The following is a 25,192-nucleotide window of genomic DNA, read 5'->3' as shown; positions in this document are numbered from 1 at the left end:
AGTATACGTGAACAGTTTAACACACAAAAAACAATACAATACTAAAACGTAGTATGGTGATGTGCCTTCTACACAAACAATAATCCAGATTAATGAAAAACAGGCAGAGAAATTGCAAAAGTCATCCTATTTGGCATTGTTGTAATGCAACAGGCTGTGAGGCCAAAAATGGCTGGCAGGAAATCGGTCTAGGTATAAGAAGATTATGGTCTGAGATGCTAAAAGGAGAGCGAGCATCTCAATGTATTTGGAGTGAGAGCTACTTAAGAAAAGTGCCCAATTTTTGAAAGAATTATAAGGATTATTTGATAATATAGTTGGTAGATTAACTATGCGAATTAAATCATGACTGATAGCAAATGATACTGTATCCCTTCAGACATGATATGTGAAGTTAGAAAAGAGGAGCCACTGGTATTATTAACACTTATGAAGATAATCTCATAGTTCCTGTAATGTCAACTCTATGAATTCAACATTCAGAGCTAAGTAGTCAGAATGCATGCTGCCTGATAATTCACAAAGGATGTCTGATTTGATAGTGTTAAGGCTAAGTGCTGTGAGGACATCATGCTGGAGTTTTAATGGAGTATTGGCAGCACCAGGAAAGAACTGAACACTAATTTTAATTCTTGCAATATTTTGTCTCAGTCACTGAGACATCTTCAGGGAGCATTTGTAACCACATAAAAAACAACGCAATATGAAATGAAACATGTGCATGACTCTAAAGTCCTATCTATGTGATGTGACCTCTATTAGCATTTATAGGTGGCCTAAGATGTAAAGTGGGACCTATTACGATTACTGTTTCCCAAATTTTGGGAAGTGTTATGCATCCGTATTTGTTAAGATTAGCCTAATTTTTGAGTGCTGCTGCTGCAGATTCTAAAAATAGTCTTTCCTTTTAAAATTTACTATGGTGGAGCATGGTGGTTTGCTTCCAGAAGATCCTGTGAGCTGTGTCCAATACATGATCTGCAAGGCCAGATTGATCATAGTCATGATTGAGATGTAAGACTTGCATTTACCTGTCTGGTCGAAATAAGCCACTTTGTAGGAACAGAATAATTTATATACTCCAGGCACTGAGAGAGGTGGGAGCTGAGCTAAACGGAGAGTGCTGAATGTTATCTAATAATCATGTGAGAAGATGTACAATTCGAGTTGTGTCACTGATTACTGCAAATTATACAGTTGTGGTACAGAACAGTGTCAATGGATGGTGCAAGTAAACCTGAAACCACAGGAGATCAAAAACACAGGATTATAATTTGGCATTCTCCAGCAAGTACTGCCTGATCTTGCAAGACATGGATCACTGTGACAAAAGGAATCAAATAAATACAGATTCTTGTTATATTTACATGGTTTCCTGACTATTTGTCTTAAAGCAGATATCTGATGCTGACAACCTGGTATAGCATAAATCTAGCTTGTTCTGTCACAATTTTCTCTACCACAATTTTTTTTAGCGTCTTCTCAGAAATAAAACTGAATATGATACCAATGTAGTATGGGCAGTACCTGCTGGAACACACCTGTGTCGGCTAGGAAGAGAGTCACTATGAAGTGGTATGCCCAATCAGTTGCAATGAATGTTACAAATTTCCTATTCACAGTGCAGTCTATAGGTATTAGACTACAGGTTACTCTGGATTGAGGTTACTCCTCAATCCACTGTATGTTAGTGATGATGTGGTAATGGTGCCTCTCAGGAACTGCCTAGAATGAGTATTAAGTAGGGTATTCCTTTAATGTAGCTAAAGTTTGAGCACAAGAAGGCAGCAAAAATTATTCATTAAAAAACACGTGTGTATATACACATCACTTATACACGTCTTAACTATAACATACAGATTTTCTAAATCCCATTCATTACATGTACTTATCTCAGTCTGAGAAATAATACATTTGCAAAACAAACGATAATAGCTGTTTAATTCATATATGCACATCAATGTATTTGTATGACATCTAATCAAATAGCCATAGAGATGCACTCTTAAAAAGTTTCACACACATCTTCTGAATATTTTAGATGTAATATTTTCTTAAGCAGAAATATAAATTCATATCTTAAATGATAACACACACACACACACACACACACACACACACACACACACACACACACACACACACACACACACACACACACACACACACACACTCTTACTTATGTTTAAAATATATATATATATATTCAAGTCAGTTCAGTATGATCAACAACAGTCTGGAATTTACTCGTTCTACTTAAGCAGACTTCAATGGTAGATTTATAATATAAATTACAACAAATCATCAAATTCCTGATATGTACAGGTATTAAGCGTAGTACACAGAAAATGCACATTGTTACCAAATTCCTGTTGAAAATTTTCCTCAAAATTCTGGCCACTTGCTGTGTGTGGGTTATATACAGATTTCCCTCACACCTGCTATTTACGTTTCCTGAATCAACAACTCCAATATCAAAGACAATCAAATACTAGCATTATAATTGCACATATAAAAAACTCCCATAAAAATAAATAAAAAAATTATGGAAAATAAAACAAAGAATTGGAAATAACAAAAACATACCAACTCTATTCAACACACACAGCCAAAATATAACACCAAAATGTTATATCATATTTTCATTGAACATCAAGAAGAATTTAAAAAAACACCTTATGGAACAGAGAAATTGAGTGTGTGTAAATGTAATATTAATATTAATGAACAAGTTTGTTTTTTTTTTTGTTTGTTTTGAGGTGAGAAAGTATGATTATCGAATAAAAAAAACAGTTCCTCATTTATTTCTTCAACAGTTGAGGCTTCAATATAAACATCAATGATATACACCACCACTTACAGACATCAAAACCTGATCTCCTTTTCCATTAGGAAAAGGAAATAAGGGTTTGATGATGTATTCTGCAAGAAGAAAGGAATATTTGTTGTCATAAAGTCTAACATCCCTTGCCAAGCCTACAACCTGGAATCCTCACTTTTCAATCTGTTCAGGCTCAAGATTTCCGTACTTCCCTTTATAACCTTCATTGCTGTCTTTACTGCTGCCCTAACTCTGACAATCATGCTACCTTTAATGAATACTTATCAACTAAAAAAAACGATTTCATACAAACTAATTACCCAAATTGGGAGACTGTATTCCTAGGGGACTTTAATATCCATAACACAAACTGGCTCACTACTGCAACTTCACAAATCAAACTGGAAGTAAGCTGAATTATTTGCCATCAGTCATGATCTATCACAAATAGTTGGTAACTTACCAAACAAGAATACCAGACAATCCTCATCATTCTTCCAACACTATGGACCTTTTCTTAACTAGCTCTAACTGCAAATGCACTGTGAATGTGTGGTCTCTTCATTGGCAACTATGACCACTACACAACCTTATCAGAAGAACGAACTCCATAATTCATTCTCCTCCCAACCAATCTCTGTTTCACATCCAATGGCACTACAAATGGGCCAACTGTGATGACCTTTTATTCCTTTTCCATGGTCAGATTACTGTTTATACTCTCCTCGTCCAAACACCTGCATTGAACTAATAACTGAACCCTGTAGTACTTGAATGATTTTCCATAACCTGATTGACTGATTTTTCCCTTTCAGACATTTCAAACCATAGGTGACTTTGTAGGCTTTGCTCATAAAGTATTCCTGGTGAGATTTTTACAGGGTAGTTCACCATTGCTTTCCCCAACACCCAATTTTATCCGGGCTCAGGACCAGCATATGGCTGGGATGTATTCATGACTGTAATCTATGTGTTCATGGGGCAGGTTTGCCTGTTCTAGGGGATGAAAAATCCGAGTTTCAGGGTGAACCCTCCCCCCTCCCTACTTCCATATGAGACTGGCTAACTCACTTTTAGTCGAAAGAGACCAGATAAAGGTTCCCCACGTCACTGATGGGAATCGAACCCAGGTCTTTCCAACCAAAGGGCTTCATCTATATTGATTGAGATATGGAGGCTTGAATAACTCTCCTCATCCAAACATCTGCATTGAACTAATAACTGAACCCTGTAGTACTTAAAATGAGAGAAGCCTCATAATTTTCCATAACCAATTACTTAAATATTGATCTGAACATTCGCAAATGAGGTGAAGACAACTTAGAAAATTTCAACATCATAAAAATTCAGGCCTACTTTTTAACTGCAAGAAAGATCCCACTCCACTCCCACTTACTTTTCATAATGTTCCAATTTCCTTTTTAAGATCAGGTTTTACTTTTTGGGGTAACTATCACATCCAGTTTATCCTGGCACAAACATATTACATATACAGCCTCCTCAGCAACTAAAAAACTCATTCTTTTCCATTCAAAACATTACTTCACTTCTGCTCAACTCCTAACATATTAATCTCAGATCTAACCAAGCTTGGAATATTGTTCCCACATTTGGGGTAGTGTACGCAGAACATCCTTAAGAAGTCTTGATAATGTGAAGAAGATGGTGATCCACTTAATAGGTGACCGCCCCCCCCACAAACTCCCTTCAGTTACTTTCCATAAATACAGAAAAGGCAGAATGCCTTTTCTGTATGTACATTTATGGACAGAGTGCTTCTATGAATTGCCCACTATCATTCCTGCACATTCATCTAGCCATGTATGAACTAGAGTAGCCACTGGCCAACCTCCATACACTGTCCTATCCTTTAGTCTTCCTTCATTCCATTCTTTGGAACAATCTCTCCCACACTGTTTTTCCCCATTCAACCTCCACCTCTTTAAGAAATATCAACAGATTACCCTTTTTTTCATTAACACTTACCCACATAAAGCACTTTTTTCTGCAACCTTTCAAGTGTGGGGAGTCATTATTATTATTATTTAAAAAAGTGAAATTTGTTCCATTCTTGTCTCCAAAATTACTGGCTAGTGTATATAATGAACCCCTGTCATAAATTATAAATAGCAGTCACACCTGGAGAATGAACAAAAATGTGGTTAGTGAGGATGTGAGATGTAGATGATTTATCTAGAGAGTGATGAATGAGTGGAAAGAAGTTTCTTAAGTCTGCTGTGGGTACCATACCAGTGTGAACTGAAAGTGAAGTATGACAAGAGAGTGAGTGTTGGATAATGCTTGGCAAAATGATTATTGTCTTACTTGATGAGTATGCAGACTTCAACAAGTTGCATGTGTAATAATAATCACATGAGCAACACTAGCAGAAGTAAATACAATTTTCCTATTCTAACAATTTAGTTTATCTCTAATTCTAATTTCATGCTAGCATGGAAACAGAAGTATCATTCCCAACTATCAGTATCTTAACTTTTGAACTAGTTTTGTGAATCATCACCAGTACTCTGGTGATGATTCAGAAATGGGAAAAATTTCTTTGAGCTAAATCTATTACTTCCTTCTCTATTTCCTCTAAAACAATATTCCATTCAAGTATCAACAGAAGAAAACATACTTCATGATCTCTCACTGCTCTAATAATGAGATGTGCTGCTTCCTAGAGGTCTGAATGTACTACAAAATGCCAATTGGAACAAGTAACATGCAGAATGAATTCTGAAGTAATTAAAAGTTTTATTATACAGTTTTCAGCCTATGAAAATAAAATGTTTTGGATATTTTCTAAATGACTAACATTGTTCAGGAACTCAGAAAACATAACTCCATTTGCTAGAGCCCTTTAAGAACACCATAAACTTTAATAATTTATTAAAAATAAAAATAAATAAATAAAATTTAAAAAATTTAACACCTCTTGATAAAAAGAAACAACAAAAAAGAAATGTTAAAAAGTTATGCCTCTTTTAAATTCATTTTTAATAACTGAATTTATATATTACAAGAAAACTAAAAATTTGTAATGGACCATTAGTATAAAACAGTAACTATTATATGAGTTAATAATTCATCTAATTGTATCTTTAATCTCTTTCTCAATATATCTAATTTGCTAATTTTTAAGAGCATCTTCATTGATAAAGTATAATGAAGGGATATGAAGACTAATAATACAGAAGCAAAAAACCAACCAAATTGCTGAATAAGTCAACCCCGATTACCTGGCTCCTGGTTGATGAGTGGATAGCATACCTGCTCTCCAACCATGAGGGATGAAGGGTATCTGCAATGAAACCATCTCTTCCAACAGAGACTTTGCCCCCCCCCCCCCATCCATTCAAAACTTAAACCACTCTTTTTTTCTGTGAGGTGTTAACTGCATGTATTAACTAGAATAGGAGAAGAGATGGCCTGTAAAGAACTCAATGAGTCAGCATAAATCATACAGTTTGTGGTAGCGGTTTTCTTTTATGCATAAAGACACAAGGAGAATGGGCTGGAGCTCAGCCACATAATCACTGTCTTCAAGTGGGATCTGAGAAAAGAAAAGTAATCTGTGATTTTCAACACTGAACATGAAGTTAACTTCTTCGGTGGCAGTACAGTGATGTGGGCAGATTTCAAAATGAGAAAGTGGAAAATGAGATTTATTTATAGCTTCACCGCTGAATATACTCAATGTTTTCATAGTCCCAACTTTTTATTAACTAGCCATAATGATCCAGGCACAAAAATTAGAAAACTAGCTCATGCTGTCTATTTATACCATAAAAAGTTCTGACGGAATAGCAGCAACTATTACATTATACCGAAACCTGAGGGAATGACAAATGATGCAATACAACAAAATATCTAATGATAAACCAATGAAAATGACCATTTAACTACTAAAAACTATATGTATGTAAGGTGAGGGATTTCTGTGAACATAAGTGTATAATTTACATTTATGATAAAATATAATAAAACATAATAAAACTACCATATTATCACGCTGCTACTTCAAAATTTCCTAGTTGTGGTCATGCACTTTGGTAAGAGATGTTCATTGGGCATCTGCCACACACATCCCTCTACTGAGCAGAGGAATGTGTATGGCAGATTCCCAGTGAACATCTCTTACCAAAGTGCATGACCACAACTAGAAAATTTGGAGAAAGCAGTGTGATGATATGGTCATTTTTCCTAGTGTGGCATCGGGCCTATGTGGTGCCATGAGCACTGAACTCCGAGAAGGATCTGAATGTTCTGGACAATGCAATGCTTCCTACTTTGTGGTGTTTCTATGAACTGACCACTGTCTCTTACAGCAAGACAATGCATGTAATGATGTCCTGAACTGTTGTGAAATGGGTGTCCCTTGACCTTACCCAATGCTCCAGTTCATCCCACCAACATTTAGTAGGATTGAGTTCAGGATGAACTGGAGCATTGGGTAAGGTCAAGGGACACCCATTTCACAACGGTGCAGGACATCATTACATGCATACAGGAAAAATGGTCCAAAATTCCCACTGATCACTATTGAAATATACCCCACTCTATAGGGTATATTTTCCTGTGTGGAAAATATACCTCACAGAATTGCTGCAGTCATTGCAGCGAAAGGATGCCCTGCATCTTTTTAAGATGGGTGCCAATGGCTCTTTGTTGTCTTACACTATGTTGTCCATTGTCTTCTTTCCAATCAGTGTCTGACTCTGCCAGAGTAGCAATAATTTCATGGTTTCTCGAGTGAAGTGCTTGCACTCCAACTGAACACAGCAAATTGTAAGATGGGTGTCGCATTGTTCATACATAGGTAGATCATTATTTCTCAATACGTAAATACGAATGTGTAAAGATGACTGACGTGTGGAGCCTAGTAAGAATAGCTCTGTTCTATATTTACATTGACTACTCTGCCAATACTTAATTTCAGGATTAATGGCATGCAATTAATTTGTCAGTGCTCTTGGCATGATGACTGTCACTGATTAATTAGTTCTTCACTTATTAACTGTCTAGAATTTGTATATGGGAATGAGAAACAGTATACAGAAAAAACACGAGTGCCGACAAAGCAGCTACACTAGAATAGGAGAAGAGATGGCCTGTAAATAACTCAACATGTCTGTATAAATCATACAGTTTTTGGTTGTAGTTTTCTTTTACGCATAAAGACACAAGAAGAATGATATAGAGCTCAGCCATATAATCATTGCCTTCAAGTGGGATCTGAGAAAAGAAAGGTAATCTGTGATGTTCACTGAAGAAGTTAACTTCACATTCAACACTGAATGTGAAGTTAACTTCTTCAGTGGCAGTATAGTGATGTGGGCACATTTCAAAATGAAAAAGTGGAAAATGAGATTTATTTATAGCTTCACCACTGAATATGCTCTTAACGTTCAATTTCATACTCCCTACCTTTTTACTACCAACTGTCATGCCAAATTTGTTAGAGTAGCTATTCATACTGAAAGAGTCCTTATACAGGAGTACATCATCATCTGAATAAAAGGGATGAGTTGAAAATCTCCAATTTTTATACCTGCATTCTCATTGGAAAGACCAGAGAATGAGTAAACATTTCAGCTATTTAAGCACTATTTTTAGTGAAGAGGGCAGATGATTAATGAAAATAGATAACAGAATAAGCAAAGACTATACAGTGAGTAGCAAGTTTAATAAATGTATATGCAAAAATGAAGAAATTAGCCAAAATATCAAACTAGCAAAATACAATACAGTGTTCAAACCTATTTTAACTAATGGATCTGAAATTTAGGTTATTATTATTATACGGGCACCCCCATGGAGTTCTAAGACTCATCGCAAGAGCCCCAATCTATCATACTTCTCCTTGAACCCATTACAGACACAGCACTCCCAACTGACTCTGCCAACCCATTCCACTCATTCACCACACTCGAAGCAAAAAATCTAGTCCTCACACCCCTACTGACCACACCTTTATTCAACTTCCAGGGATGGCTCCTTGTACTGGTTCCTCTAGCCAGGTGCTGAAACATTTCCTGCACCTATCCTATAAAATCCTTTAAGCAACTTAAATGTTTCTATCCTGTCTCCTCTTTATCCTATCAACCAACTTCTGCAATCCAAACACCTTCAAACTATCCTCATAGGGCACATTCCACTCACTATCATGGTCAAATAAAAATCATAACATTAAAAGTTACAAAAAAAACAACTTACAGAAGATTATAGAATGCAGATGTGATTCCTTAGGAAAATTCTGCAAATAAGAGATGAATCTATACATCAAAAGTACAATCATATTGTACAACCTTTGTAATATTAGATATTACAAAGGATACTGAAAGTGAGAGCAGATGTAATCATTTGGAACAAAATGGCAGAGGAAAAGCTAGCAAAACTAGTTCAAGCCAGATTGGCAAATAAAAGACCAAGATGAGGCAAAATATAAGACTTTGCCGAAGATGGTATGAAAAACAGATTAATGTGGAAAATAACTTATCACAGGAAGATAATAACAATATAAACTTAATTATGTGGTACCACGGTATCCTTACACCTCTTGAGAATGCACATCAAGAATTGATGACAATGACTACAACTAGGATATCTATAGTGATTTAAAACTCGCTACATCACTGCTGCTTGGTATACAAGGATTGCAAAATACTGCAATTTATTTATTTTTATTTATTATTATTATTTTTTGAGCTTTAGAGACAGAACGAAAGTAATGAAAAAGAATAGAAAGAAATTATTATTTTATCCTAGGAAGCGAAAACTCAGAATCACAAGTCCATTATTGAATATAAGAAAATATTTTTGAAGCCAAAAAGATGTTTAATTTTTATATTGTTTCTTATTATTTCTTTAGAATTTGTGGAAGTACGTTATTTACAAGTTATAAAGTAAATTTATACAATTTATTTATAAATTTTTGTCATTATCTCTGTTTAATAATTCCTTTCGTGTTTCTTTGTAGTTAACAGATGGAATGAAGAGTTTACATGGCACCCATAAATCAGCAGCATGAAATGATTCAGCTCAGAGACAGTTTTATATTGAACTTTTCAGTGGTTGCAGTGTCAAAATCATGATTTCACATTGCAGATTGATGGACCAAATGAAAAGAATTAGAGTATTAAGGTGTATGTGAGAAGTAGGGAAAAAAAAAGAACAGTTTTGCCAAAAGATAAACAGAAGTGTTCAGTAATAGAAGAACTTAAGTGTGAGTTAACAGAATTTAAGAGTACAGTGAAATGTATGGAAGATGCAGCTGAACAAAGAAGTCATTCATTGTCTTAAGAATAGGACAGAAAAAGTTATTACGGTGAAGAAAGTATCAAAGGATGACAATGGTGTGACACTGTATGGGGGATTAGGGGCACAGCAAATAACAGGGTGTATAAAATGTGTTTGAAGTGACACAATCGGATAGCTTTCTTAAAGGTCCAAGGCTTTACAGAAGAAATGAACGGGCAAGTCAGTGTTTTGATATTAAATAATGTGGGAATTTCAAAATGGCTTGTAATGTGAGAGAGAGAGAGAGAGATAGGGAAAAAAAAAAAAATATATATATATATATATATATTTAAAAGGATTTGAGGAAGTGGCTGCAGGAGATGAAGGGTAACTGTAGTTAGGAAAGAAAAAGTGCTATCCATATATAACAATAGTAAGTTGAAAAGGCAAGCAAGTTATAATGAACAGCAATATGGAGCGAGATGACTGAGGGAAAGTATGTGCAATATGTGAATGCAAAAGGTACCTAGAATGGTTAAAGTTAGATGGACAGCATTTTAATGGATATAGTGCTGGATACTTCCAGCAGCTACTCTTTGATGAAAAAGGGAGCAAAAAAAAAAAAAAAAGCATGTGTAGTTTAGGATGTACTGTATTATCCAGAGGCTTCAATTCTTGCAATATCCCTCAATCAAATACCAAAAGTTAACAAATGGTAAAACAGGATAAAAAAAAGTTTACACAAGGTTCAAGATGTTCCACAAACTTTGCATGTAGTGTGCCCTCCCATGAAGAGTCCTTGGAGGTGTCACATAATAACAATAATAATGTATTAGAACAGCAGTTATTTTGATCATTTGCAAATATTCTGCTAAATATATTTCACCAACTGACTTAAAAGTCCTAATGGACCTTCATAAAAATGAAGGTCCATTAGGACTTTGTAAATTTTTTGTGTATGCAGTATCTACTAAGTCAGATATGCAGAGTGATCTGGAGAGAACAATATGAAAGAACATAACAAAGATGTGGAAAAACTGTGGGCACACAAATCACAATTAGAATTTATGCAGCCAGGGAAGAACATCAGATACTTTTGCAACTCATAGGCAGGAAAGGAATGGGATGACCAGGGATCAAGAGGAAACAGTTGGAATTAAAAAGGGCTTTAAAATGAAGAAGCAGAAAGGGAAATGGCCCCAGTCGAGCATGGAGAGAGATCACATCGAGTGAGTAGTAGTATCAGTGGAACTAGCTGTAGATCCAGAAATGAGCTGTTGTGTTTGTATACAAATGCTAGAAGTATAAGAAACAAGGCAGATGAAATAGTTGCACTAATTGCGTCTGTTCACCCAAAGATTGTCGGAATAAGTGACACATGGTTGGAAGAGGATGACATCCTGACAGGAATAGAGATGGAAGGGTATGATATGTTTTGTGAGGATAGAAGGGGTAAAAGGGGAGGGGGTGCTATTGATGATAGAGAAAGAGTTATATCCATACAAAGTAGAGATGCAAGATGGAAATAGTGCCAGTGGTTTTGAGGCAGTATGGTGTGAGATAGAAGTGAATAGAATCAAATACTTGGTGGGATGTTATTATAGACCAGGTAATGTGGATGGTGGTGATAATGAAATGTACAATCAAATTAGCCAAGTAAATAAGAAAAGGGTGATCATTATGGGTGATTTTAATTATGGCAATATAGACTGGAATGATGAGATAGCAACCGGAAGTAAAGAAAATGAGTTTCTTCAGTTTTTGAGGGATAACCACCTCAGACAGTATGTAACAGAGGGCACACAATGATTAAGGGTGTCCTCATAAAAGAATGTAATTAAAAATGAAGTGTCAAATCATACACCAATTGGTGAGAGTGACCATGAGGTGATTACCTGGGTGGCTGCCAGCAGTGCGAGGACCTCTGTGAGAAAAGGGTATATGTGAAACTACAAGGGGGTGATTATGAAGAGCTCAGGAGAGAGCTTGATGGTGTAGCATGGAATGAGGAGTTAGCTGGAAAAGAGATCAATGCAGCTTGAGGGATTTTCAAAAACTGTTTAGTAGATGCAATGTCTAAATGTATTCCAAGGCTGAGAAGGTTAAATAAGGTGGGTGTGAGATGGATGAATAAAGAGATTAAGCATGCGATACAGAGAAAAAGGGCATTGTGGAGGCAGCATAAGAGAAGTGGAAATAACGAATTCCATGAGGTCTACAAAGACCAATCAAGGAGGGTGACTTGGTTGGTGAGGGTAGCTAAAGAGAGGTATGAACAGCAGTTGGCTAATGAAGCCAAAAAGAATCCTAAGGAGTTCTTTTGATATGTAGCCAGCAAAAGAAAGAATAATTATGGAAGGATGACAGTGATTGGAGAAAATGGTATAAAGACAGCTGATGCAAAATGTGTGGTGGAGATACTTAATGAGCAGTTCATAAAAATCTTTCAATCTTGTGAATGTGACTTCATGGAGGGATTGAGAGCAGTTGATGATGGGGAGGAGAGACAGACTGTAGGTGAGCAAGAGGTGTATGGGGAATTGAGTAAAACTAGATGTTAATAAACGAGTGGACAGACTTATGTGTTTGTCGTACATCTTGTTTATTTCTTAAAGGTATAAATTAGAACACAGAAAAACTAGTTAAACAATATTGTTTAACTAGGCCGTTGATTACACCATGTTGTTATAGTCTCGCGTATTGTGACAAACTGTGTTTTGTGCTCTGAAGATGCTGGTTATATCACCAGCGAAATATCAGCAATAAGTTAATAAATTAATTATTTACTTATTTTTCTGTGTTCTAACTAGATGTTAATAAGGCTGTGGGACTTGATAATATATCACCATGTATTCTGAAAGAATGTGCCAGGGAGTTGACGAGTGCCTTGACATATATTTTTAATATGAGTCTTGCACTCGGTCAAGTTCCTAAGGAGTGGAAGGAGGGCAAGATTGTGCCACTTCATAAAGGAAGTGATCAAACTCAAGCATCAAACTATAGGCTTATCTGTGTGTCAGGTGTTGTGGTTAAGTTGTTGGAGAAGCTTGTGAGAACTAGGATCCAGAGTTGGGTTGATAACAATGGTATTATCTTTGATGGACAGCATGGATTTGCTAAAGGGAGGTCATGTTTTAGTAATCTACTTACTTATTACAATAAAGTGACTGCTTCCTTGGACAGAGGAAAAGGATACACAGTAATATACTTGGATTTTGCAAAGGCTTTTGATAGAGTACCTCATGATAGGTTGATAACTAGAGCAGATAGGGGTTGGATATTAGATTGGTGCATTGGATTGGAGACTGGCTATCTGATAGGTATCAACAAGTTGTGTATGGGGGAGCGATATCCAGGAAAAGGAAAGTCACTAGTGGAATGCTTCAGGGGTGTGTTTTAGGTTCATTGCTGTTTAACTTGTATATTAATGATATAGGTAAAGATTTGGATGGAGATATTCAGTTGTTTGCAGATGATGCAAAGTTGGGACGAACCATGAAGTGTAGTGAAGATATTGTGGCCTTACAGGAAGACTTGAATAGATTGGGTGATTGGGAACGAAAATGGGGATGTGAGTTCAATGTTGCAAAATGTAAGGTTTTAAAATTTGGAAAACAAAGATGGGATGCAGAATTTATGCTTGGTGAGAATGTTGTAGGTAGAGGAAATAAGAGATCTGGGGGTAATAGTGGATAAGGATCTAAAATTTAGGGGACACATCGCCAAAATTGTGAAGACAACGCAAAGGCTTCTGGGAATGATGCGGAGGACACTGACATGTAGAAGTAGGGAGATTCTTGTTCCCTTGTATAAGGCTTTGATTAGGCCACATGTGGACTATTGTGCCCAGATTTCGTCACCGGGTTTTCAGAAGGATGAAGAGATGTTGGAAAGGGTCCAAAGGAGACTGACTAAGGTAGTTTCTGAAGTATGAGGAAAGATTGAGAAGATGTAATTTGCAGAGTCTGGTGGACAGGAGGAAGAGGGGAGATATGATAGAGGTCATCCCTGGAAACTGTATAAAGAGGGTGTGAGTAGGGGAGTGAGAGGCAGGTTTTTTCGTGCAGAGTTGTGAATGATTGGCATGCCTTGCCTGAGAATGTAGTGTCTGCAAAGAGTTTGAATGTTTAAAATATGGTATGATGAGCTGTGTGTGTGTGATAAAAGGACCTCCCAGATGAGTCTTTGACTCCATGAGGTCTTGGGGTGGTAATAATAATAATAAAAAATACCAGGCAGCAAACTGCATCTCCTCAATTACACTTCAAGATGGCAGCATCACAGAAGATCAAAGTAAACCCACTTCTGAAATTCTACAACACTAGAAGAATACATACAGCCCTACAGGAACATCCCTTCATGCTATTCACCAAATATTAAAAGCAACAAAAAGAATCTTTGCAACAGATCAAAACCATTTAGAAAACCCAATCACTCTAGATGAACTGAAAACTGCATGCACAACCTTGCTAATGAACAAATCTCCCGGACTTGATGGTCTCACAACAGAGTTTTTCGAAGTCTTCTGGAATCAACTCGTACCACTTCTTCTTAAAACACTGAAAGAAGCCTACCTCAATGGCTCCCACAATCCGTCATGACCTCAGTAGCAGGACTGATACCAAAGAAGGGAGACCACACTGACATTCGAAACTGGCGTCCTATCTCACTAATCAACACCGAATGCAAAATCATTTCCAAAGTTATAGCAAACCGAATAAAGCCAACACTGCGTGACATTATTGGCCAACATCAAACCTATTCTGTTCCAGGATTAGAATTTAGGAAAGATCAATACATGATAACCTCCATTTAATAAGAGATCTTATCCACATTGCATTGCAAACAGCCACAATAAAAACTTGGCAATCATCAGCCTTGATCAGGAGAAGGCTTTCGACAGAGCAGAGCAAGAGTACCTTTATGAAGTCCTAAAGGCATTCGGCTATGGTCCTCTCATTATCGCAATTGCTATACAGAGATGCACTCTTCTGTTTAAAAATCAACAACAGGCTCACCCGCACTTTGTCATACTCTCGAGGGATCAGGCAAGGATGTCCTCTCTCTCTGGCCAATTATACACACTGACCATTGAACCCTTCTTAAAAAGAGTACACGACACCATCATCTCCAAACGAACCAGCATAACAGAATCACATCAAAAAATAACCCTGTCAGCATATGCCGATGACGTCACTGTAACAGTCTGAAATGAAGAAGAAATGACAGTAATAGAGGAAACACACAGACTATATGCACAAGCCTCAGGGGCCAAATTAAACTCTGCAAAAACCACCGGCTTGTGGTCAGGCAGATGGAAGTCTAGTACTGATTCTCCGATCGAATGTACCTGGTCAAATGAAGGACAAACATACTTAGGTGTATACCTCGGCAACACCAAAATATATAATAACCTGAACTGGACACAGCTGCAAAACCATTTTAAATAAGTGTTAGGAAAATGGAACAGCATTCGTTAAATGTCTTCACTTAGAGGAAGAGTACTAATAGTCAACCAGATGGCTGCGAGTGTGCTATGGCATACCCTCAAAGTACTCACCCCCGACGGCTTTCTCCATCACATTCAAAAGGAAATCACACGTTTCCTCTGGAACAATACTAACTGGACAACATACTCTGAACTCTGCAAGCCACTCAGTACTGGAGGTCAAGACTTGATTTCCCTTGAAAACAAGATTAGATACTTCAGGATAATCTTTCTCCTAAAGACACTTCAGTCCCATCACTTATGTAACTACCTTCGTATACACCATGAAATCATCCACCAGAGGACTCACACTTTCAACAATCCTCTGAATGGCCAGATCTGCACCATAATCTCCTAAACTATCTCATTTTTACAGAGATGCTCTACAGCGGTGAAAAAATACAGAACTTCATCACACACTGACAGGATCAACAGAGTCAGCTGTCCTTACAGAACCTCTATTTTCAAACAGAAACATAACAAGTCTCGCAACTGGCCAACCCTTGCTTTTCCCTACATGAAACTGGGCAGAAATAAGAATTATAGGGGACCTCCTGACCCAGACCGTAAAGTGAAAACATTCATATGCCTACCACTGAAAAACCCAAAACTGAAAAGCAATATCAACAGATGCAAGCTGTATTATAACAGCCTATCCAGACAGACATTGCTACACCTCAGGGAATCCGTATTCTTTCTAGAAACTGCGCGGAGCTGATCTTTCATCTTGTATCACCTGAAGCCTCACCTCCAATGCTTCCCTCCAACTACAAGAAAATATACCACCTCCTGATGTCAGGGCCTCCAACTTTTCCCTTTGTGTATTCATCCTTAACCCTCTCATCCACAAAACTGTACATACCACCCAGATTTCAGTGGGATCTTCCATACAAATCAGATTCTAACATACAGTGGAGACTATGGCATAACATCTTGCCAACCTCTTCTAAGCAGATCTGTGTCTATTCTGCGAAGTTTCAGGTACCTTGGAACACACATATCTAACCTGTCCTGCTAACAAAGCGATGATCACCTATGCTCTTAATACTGCCTCTAGCACTTGTAACTACGCACACTGCCAAGAAGACTACTGGAATTTAGACCATACAGAAGAAAACCGACAAAGAATATGGAATTTCCTCTTCATCTGCGCTAAGGCCGTATCTATAGCTTCTACCTAAAACACACAAGAAATAACTAGCACCCATCCATCACCGAATCGGCATAAACCTCATATATAGCTTACATCGGAAACTACAAAGCAGGCTTTCAATGAAACTTGATTACTACAAAGAAACAAGTACTGTCGTGAAATTCATAGAGGAGTGGAATCCAACTGGTACCCTGTTCTGGATTGCCGATGACAATACACTTCATCTGAACGATAACTAAGAGTGAAACTGAACTGTAATGTTGATTCATTTATTGCATTCTCTGTAATATATATACTTATAATATGTAAATAGTCCTTTTGTTACCTATCTCCTAATGCAGTGGTGTTTCTCAAACTTCAGATATCCGCATAACCCTTCTTAACACGTTCGCTGCCATGCTATTTCAGCATAGACTGTTCCCGTATGCAGAGCAATTTCACTTCTTCAAGGTCAGTACGGTAATCTCGATGCTGGCGGTCAGCGTCATATGAGTATACTCGTAGTTGGCTTGTGCAGAGCATATACCATCTATGAGAATACACAGTTTTGATGCTAGCTCCACAAGCCAAGCATTTTCACTTCTTCAAGGCCACGCTACTTTGGCATAGTCTGTTCCCGTATGCAGAGCTATTTCACTTCTTCAAGGTCAGTACGGTAATCTCGTTGCCGGTGGTCAGCATCATATGAGTATACTCGTAGTTGGCTTGTGCAGAGCATATACCATCTATGAGAATACACAGTTTTGATGCTAGCTCCACAAGCCACGCATTTTCACTTCTTCAAGGTCAGTATGGTAATCTCGTTGCCGGCGGTAAGCATCATACGAGTATACTCGTAGTGGCTTGTGTAGCTGGTTTACCAACTACGAGTATACTCGTAGTTGGCATCGAACGTGTTAAATTTTCATTATTACCAAGTATCCCCTTATCAAATAATAAATAAATAAAGTATATTTCATTGTAAAGTCTATTTTATTTGAATTTATATGTTCATGTAAACAAAAAATATGATTTTTTTTAAATAGAACAAAATTTGGAATAGGTTGCTCTTTATTTCCCATCCATGAAAATCCACATTTCAAGTAATTCATATCATACTTACGAAGATTTTTCATCTTCTTCCTAGTTGGTTCTCTAGAGATCTCAGACGACACACCCTTAACAATTTCATTTCATCCAGATGCAATATCAACATTTTCTGGTTGCTTACACCACTTGTATTTGCTATATTTGCCGTATCTACTCGAATATAACTTGCACTTTTTTTCTCAAAATTAAAGCTAAAAAATTGGCAGGGATTTTTGGAAACTAAAGTTTTCAGAAAAAAAATGCAAATGGTGTCACTTACAAAGAAGCTCCTACTCACTATTGCTACTTTAGGCATTGAGAACAGTTTCCTTGTGTGCATCATCAACGTCATCTACCCAAATAGCTTCATTTTTTTATTTTAAAAAGCTCAAGACGCGGTGGTGTCAAGCAAAACCATATGTTGCACCGGCAACATATGGTTTTGCTTGAGCCTATACAGCAGTTTCTGTTGGAGGAGAGATGTGATTCATTAGTAATGTCATTTTTATCCAAGTTCTCTAATTGCACTATTTGTTGAGAAATATAATGATTCCATGAGTTAATGATGCATAGCCAAAAATTGCCATGTACCCCCTGAAGACCTTTCTCGTACGAAGTTAAATAAATAAATAAATATATATATATATATATGTATACTGAATACCACAACTACGTGTATAGATTCAAAGAAGCTGTCAAAATGTTACACTGTCAAAAAAAATCAGTCATCTTAAACCAACTGTCTTCAGTGTATATTAAAATCTGTAAAGCTATAAAATATGATACAAAAGACATTAGGCGACACAACAGTGCACCAGGTGTCTGGCAGCTCATTGGAATGTTTTCTTACATTGTAGCCTGTTTCACAAAATTGGGGCACTGAGAAATCTGATGTATGAAAGTTGTTACTTTAGATATCGCTGTGTTAATACAATCTTTTCTTTTTTTTTTCTTTTCAAAATTATAATTTTATCCTGAAAACATACATAAGTCATAAGAAATTGGTGATTACACATTTTTTTGTTTTTCTTGAGGTTATTATTATTCACTGTTTATACCTGACAAGGCATAGTTGGCAAACTTTTCAGATAGAGGAGCAACTGTATTTACTTCATGGACATTATTTTTATCATTATAATGGGAGGAGAAAACAGTATAAAACACATCATGCAGAAAATGAAGAATCAGAGCACATGTAGAACAAGCAAATGCCAATATAATTCCATGAAACATTAACTTTCCAAATAAATATAATATAAAAAAGTATAACAAGACAAAGAACTAAAAAACAGGAATATATGTGACGAGCCAACAGAATTAATGACCATAGGCTGGTCATTTTGAGAATTATGTCATCAGATTAGAAAAGGATAGGAAATTAGTTATGAGGATGATGTGAATTTAAAGTGGAAACAGTGGAATTTTTATAAGTCTGGCAGTAGAGGAGAGTAATTACTCTTGATTTACTGACATTTAGATAAGACTAAGTATACCATGGTGGTTTATTGCACAGCAGTCAGCTTTATGGCTAGGCATTCTTGAGCAATGCAATTTTCTTTCATTATCTTGAAAATCAATAATCATTACTTTCTCAATTCCAGTGAGTTTAATTAGAGAAGAGCAAAAGAATGATTTGGCTGAATAAATGAATACTGAACATTTGTTTTGCAATTCAGCAGAAGCATACTGAATTTAAACATTTTGAATTAAATTTTACAAAATCGTTTTGAACATCTGATAAAAAAGATTAAAAAATATGTGCAATAATATTTCACCTAATAATGTAACCAGATGAAAACAAAACAGAATAAATAATAATAACAATATAATTTTACTTCCCTTAAATTTAATAAAACAAGTCATTTAATTTTACAAGGAACGTTTCTTAATCTTTTCCCATACAAAATGAAAGAATTCACAAAAAAAAAAAAAAAAAATCCACTCATTTCCACAAATAAATAAAAATCTAAATGCAACTTTATATAATTTATAGTAAATTATAGATTTTGCAATCAAAATGAATCATGATAAATTGTGATATAGAGAAGAAACTTTTCAGTGTTTTTTTTGGAAGTCTACTTTTAATTTTCTCATACAGTATATCTCTGACTTATGAAAAACTCTTTCCCTGAATGTGTATCAATTCTTGCTTTTCACTCAAAACAATGCAATGTGATTTCCATTTTTGTAACAACACTAATGGGACGTCAAAATCACCTCACCATTATTTTTTTTTTCGGGGGGGGGATTCTACTTTCAACCTGATGGCAAGACAGCATTTGAAGAAATGTTGATAAAGGAATGTTAATGATTTCTTCATTACCAGATATTTCCAAATCAGATGGAGAATTCTCATTAACCAAAAAAATTGCAAATTAGCATGTGCAACATTGTTTTTAATAGTTATAACTAGACTGTCATAAAATCTGGAATTATTTTTCTGGAAAATATTCTCATCCAAGCAAATTGTACTGTAGAGCAAGTTTATTCAATTAACTTTGCAAATCCTTTAATCTGAACAGCTGAATATGACAGTTTATCTAATGCAATTATAGCACATATGACATAATACAAAGATTTCATGCATTTGTTATCTACATCCCGTTTTTTACATTTTTCCATAATGTCAAACAACATTTGTTGTTTAGGTGGATTTACTTTAAATTGTGACTGCTCACTTACTGAATTCTAATTTGATATTTCAGTTTTCTTGTTTTAAAAAATTTAAGTATATAAAATTTTATACAAACTTTCTGAATGCACTTGTTTGGATATCATTTAATGTACTCATCTAAGTGAACGAATCTCCCATAACTAGAATGGCAAGAATTCATAGCTAAGACTTTTAAACAATCTGCTCAACTTATTGTAAATGATACAATTTTGATTGTAACCAATTAGGCGTTTTTACCTAATTTTCATGAGATGTTTTAGCCTCTCTCTCTCTCTTCTACTCTATACATGTATCTTAAAGAAATAAATACTTCACTGCAATTAACAACCTGAAGTCAAGAAAATTCCTATCTTACATTAAGACAAATCCTACAGCAGACTCCTACTTATATAACCCACTTGTTTTGTGGAAAATTATAAAGCAAGCCACTGTAAATTAATCCCTGCATCTCCAAGATCATACCTCATGAATTGAGGTATGATCTTAGAAATACAGTACAAATTATATAATACTATCCTGAAATGTACACAATAATCAAATAACAAAGAAACATTTATTTAATGATGTAAAAGTAAAAATATTTCAGATTTATTGTTTACAATTTCTTAAAATAAAAATCTACATGCTTCTTCTGAACTAAGGGAGTCCCCTGCCCATAAATTTCTCTGGTGGCACCAAAGTCATTCCAAATGCTGACCATAGCTTTAAGCTTCTGGCCTCTGTTTTACTCAACATTTGTTTTTATTCAAAATTGAATGATCACCTTTCAACACTTTTGGATCTGAGTCATTTTTTTCAAAAACCATTGTAAGCCCCTGTAGTGTAAAGAGAGATGATAGAGTAAGTTCTTCAATATCACTTTTTTGGTAGTCCTTGCACTGCAATTTTGGTAAGCTCTGCCATGAAAAGCTCCTTCTCACGTCAGTTCAACGTTATTTACATAGGTTAAAGATACCAAGAAATTATATACTTGGTTTTAATCCTTTTCCCAAGGAAGCAAAACAATGTTTTGCATGTGAAATATATTTATTTCCAATCTATTTGTATATAGAGGCTAATGACTTCCTAGCACTTGCCTTAGCATTTATCCCATAATGTTGCACACCCCTCCTTTCAGACATGTATAATGCTATGAATAATTATAAGGGCCACTACCCAGACGGTTTCGATCTTTATTGAGGTCTCATCAGTGGGAGCCAGACCTGGGAAAGATACCAAGGTTGAATTAAGCAGAAGTCTCATATACAAGTAACCAAAAGGTACTCGACCTTATTAATAAAACTCTATGGATGAGAGAAAGATGTAAAAATGTCCGAAAAGGGGATATGCTTTGCATTATGGGACAGATAGTAAGGCAAGTGATATGAAGTCATTAGCCTCTATATAGAAGTAGTTCAAATGTAATATATTTCATGCGCAAAACATTGTTTTGCTTCCTTGGGAAAAGGATTAAAGCCAAGTATTTAATTTCTTGGTATCTTTAAATTATAATAAACCCACAGTAAAAAGCTTTCTACATCTTTCTCTCAAACAGAGATTTTTATTAATAAGGTTGAGCACCTTTTGGTTACTTGTATATGAGATATATATATATGTATGACTTCTGCATTACTTCAACCTTGGCATCTCTCCCGGGTCTGGCTCCCACTAATAAGACCTAAATAAAGGTTGAAACTGGTCTGGATAGTGGCCCATCCTATTATGCATAGCATTATACACATCTGAAGTGAGGTGTACTGTGCATTATGGGATATGGGATACATAATATGGCAGGTGATGTGAAGTCATTAGCTTCTATATACAAGTAGCTCACACATGAATATATTTTATGCACAAAACACTGTTTTGCTTCCTTAGCAAAAGGATTAAAACCAGGTATATAATTTCTTGGTATGTTGAACATATAATAAATCCAAGGTAAAAAACTTTCCACAAGTTATTTACATCTTTAGTAGAGACTTCTAAGCCAATCAATTTGCTATTTCAACCACACTTTTGACTTTTCCAAAGGAGACTCAAAACCTTTTGTCTTCAATAACTGAACAGTTTCTTTTGGACACTCTTTTTAAACTGCATTTGCTGATCATCATCATCATACGTATCAAGGATTTAGGCCTAGCATGGCCTGTTCCGGCCTTAGAAGTCATCGTTGAATCGTTTAAGAGGACGTCCTGGTTTTCTTTTTCCTAATGGCTTGTACTTTAAGGCTTGTTTTGGTAATCTTTCTGTTTTCATTCTCTGAACGTGTTCCATCCATTTATGTTTATATTTTTTTAATTTTTTCTATTACTGGTTCTTGGTTTAATTCTTTCATAATATCTTCGTTTCTTTTGTGATCAAATAGGGTATACTTTGCAGTTTTTCTCATAAACTTCATTTCTGCTGTTGTTAATCTTTGTTTGTCTTTTTGTTTTATTGTCCAGATTTCGCTTCCATACATTAAGACCAGTAAGGCTAAAAGTATTGTATACTTTTAGCCTGGTTTGTTTTTGAACTAGGTTTGGTTTAAATATACAGTTAATTACACCTGTTATTTTTAAATCTTTTGCAATTTTTACGTTTATATCTTTTCATTTTCATATGTGATCATACATCCTAGGTAGTTAAATGAATTCACCTGTTCTAAGATCTTGTTATCTATTACTATTTTAGTTCTTGCTGGATCTTGTCCTTTAAAGGCCATAGTTTTTGATTTTTCTGTTGATATTATCATACCATAATCTTTGGATATCTCATTTAGATTTAAAATAGCTTTCTGTAAGTTATCTTCAGAATATGTAATTATTATTTGGTTGTCTGCAAAGAGGAGAGTGTTTAAGTTAACTGTAGGTGAAAGTTTAATTCCTTGATATAAAGTTTTATTCCATTTTATTATTATTTCATTTAAGTAGATATTAAAAAGAGTTGCTGAGAGGGGACATCCCTGTCGGACCCCTCGGTTTATCTCTCTTGTATATAATAGCTCGTGATTTAATCTTATTTGTATTTGATTATTTTCATATATGCTTGTGATAGCTTTTAGGATATTATTTGGTATTTGTCTTTCTTTTAATGTGTTAAATAATATGTTTCTTTTAACTTTGTCAAATGCTTTTTCAAAGTCAATAAATGCAATATGTGTTTCTAAATTATATTCTCTTCTTTTCTCTATTATTAATTTTAGGCAAAAGGCTGGGTCTATACATGATCATCCTTTTCTAAATCCATTCTACCTCTAGAATAAAGTTTTCGGAATATTTCATTAGTTTGTTATTTAAGATTCTGCTATACAATTTGTAACAGGAATTTAGTATACTGATACCTCTATAGTTTTTAGGGTCATCTCTATTACCTTTCTTAAAGATAGGAATCACAATTGCTTTTTTCCATTCTATTGGGGGGGGGGTGATACCAGTTGAGTAAATTTTATTTAAAAATAATAAGAGTCTTTCTTTGAATCTTGTTCCTGCATATTTATATAGTTCTGAACCTAGCTTATCTTCTCCAGGTGATTTTCCGTTTCAACTGCATTTGCTAAGTTCATTAAATGCATCTCTAATAATTATTATTGCATCAAGTGCAGAACTTTCACCAAAACATTTAGATCACTAGGATATCTTCCTCACAGTCTGCCTTTATCCAGGTACAGTGACTTACAGCAATGTGAAAAATGCCAACCCTCTAATACTATATTCTGCAACATATGCATACATATATGTATATGTATAAAACTCAGCAGATAAAAATAAACCCTGTGAATGTGTTTGTAGAAATCATAAACACTTAGTGCAAAATATTTAATTCTTAGCTAAAAGCTATGGTCTCAATGAGTCAGATGAGTTGTTGCAACGTTAAACCTGTGCTGAAGGATATACACATTGTGATCATCTCACTTCTGTGATATTTAGTATAGTCATAATAGAAAATTTACACCAGTTGTAAATGTGGGGTAGTTAAGCAAGGCTCCATTTAACCTACTATTGCACAATAATATCACAATAAGAACACAACAAAGGATACTAAAACTCTGGTCTGTAATTTCTAAATGCCATAAGTTTATGCGCAAGTCATCTGCAGAAAGATAAGTTTCCTGATCACTGTTTACAGAAATAGAATTGATGTGATAGGTATGAGCATTGGCAAATATCCTGCGAGGACTTGCTTCTACCATAAGTTCCATTGGTCTCACAACAGGAACACGCAAAGCAGTAATGGTCTGGGGATCTCTAGTCTGTCCACTGTCATCTTTGAGATTGTAACCATCTATCCTTTTATCTCTTTCAGATACTTTCCAGAGTTTTATAGTTTTGTCTAAAAAAAAATAGGGGAGGAGATAAGAATACTTAAATCAGATCTTTACATTTTAAAATAAAACAATTTTTTAAGAATATAAATAAAAGATACTGAGAAATTATATTCTTGGTTTCATCCTTTATCCAACTCTAAGCAAACAAAGTTTGTGCATGAGATAACTTCATGACAGGCCAAATCATATGTATAAAAGTGAATACCTTCAAATGAAATGCCTTAATATCCCATAATGCAATGCACATATCCTTACTGCATAGCATTATATCATGTATAATGCTATGCATTACGGGAAGGACCACTACTCTCCCCGTCAAAAAAAACCATCGAGCCAAGTTCTAGCCACAGTTTATGGAAGGGATTTCAAATTTTCATTTGATGAGTCGGAACAAAACATACTGATTCATCAAATGAAAGTTTGAAATCCCTTCCATAAACACACTCAAACATTAGTCTTTC

The 25,192-nt window shown here is 35.5% G+C and overlaps 1 protein-coding gene across 1 annotated transcript in view; it reads right to left on the bottom strand.

Annotated features, from left to right (window-relative positions):
* Positions 1 to 25,192, bottom strand: part of tws (protein phosphatase 2 regulatory subunit tws) — a 508,363-nt gene that overhangs the window by 221,930 nt on the left and 261,241 nt on the right. The window contains exon 5 of the mRNA XM_090390994.1: positions 24,446 to 24,736. Coding sequence (XP_090247120.1) covers positions 24,446 to 24,736 — 291 coding nt within the window. The remainder of the gene's footprint in view (positions 1 to 24,445; positions 24,737 to 25,192) is intronic.

This window comes from Typopeltis vanoorti, chromosome 4 (genome assembly GCF_054136105.1).
Source record: "Typopeltis vanoorti isolate ZY-2024b chromosome 4, IOZ_Tvanoo_1.0, whole genome shotgun sequence".
In the NCBI taxonomy this organism is placed as follows: domain Eukaryota; kingdom Metazoa; phylum Arthropoda; class Arachnida; order Uropygi; family Thelyphonidae; genus Typopeltis; species Typopeltis vanoorti.
This window is presented reverse-complemented; position numbering and strand designations above follow the sequence as displayed.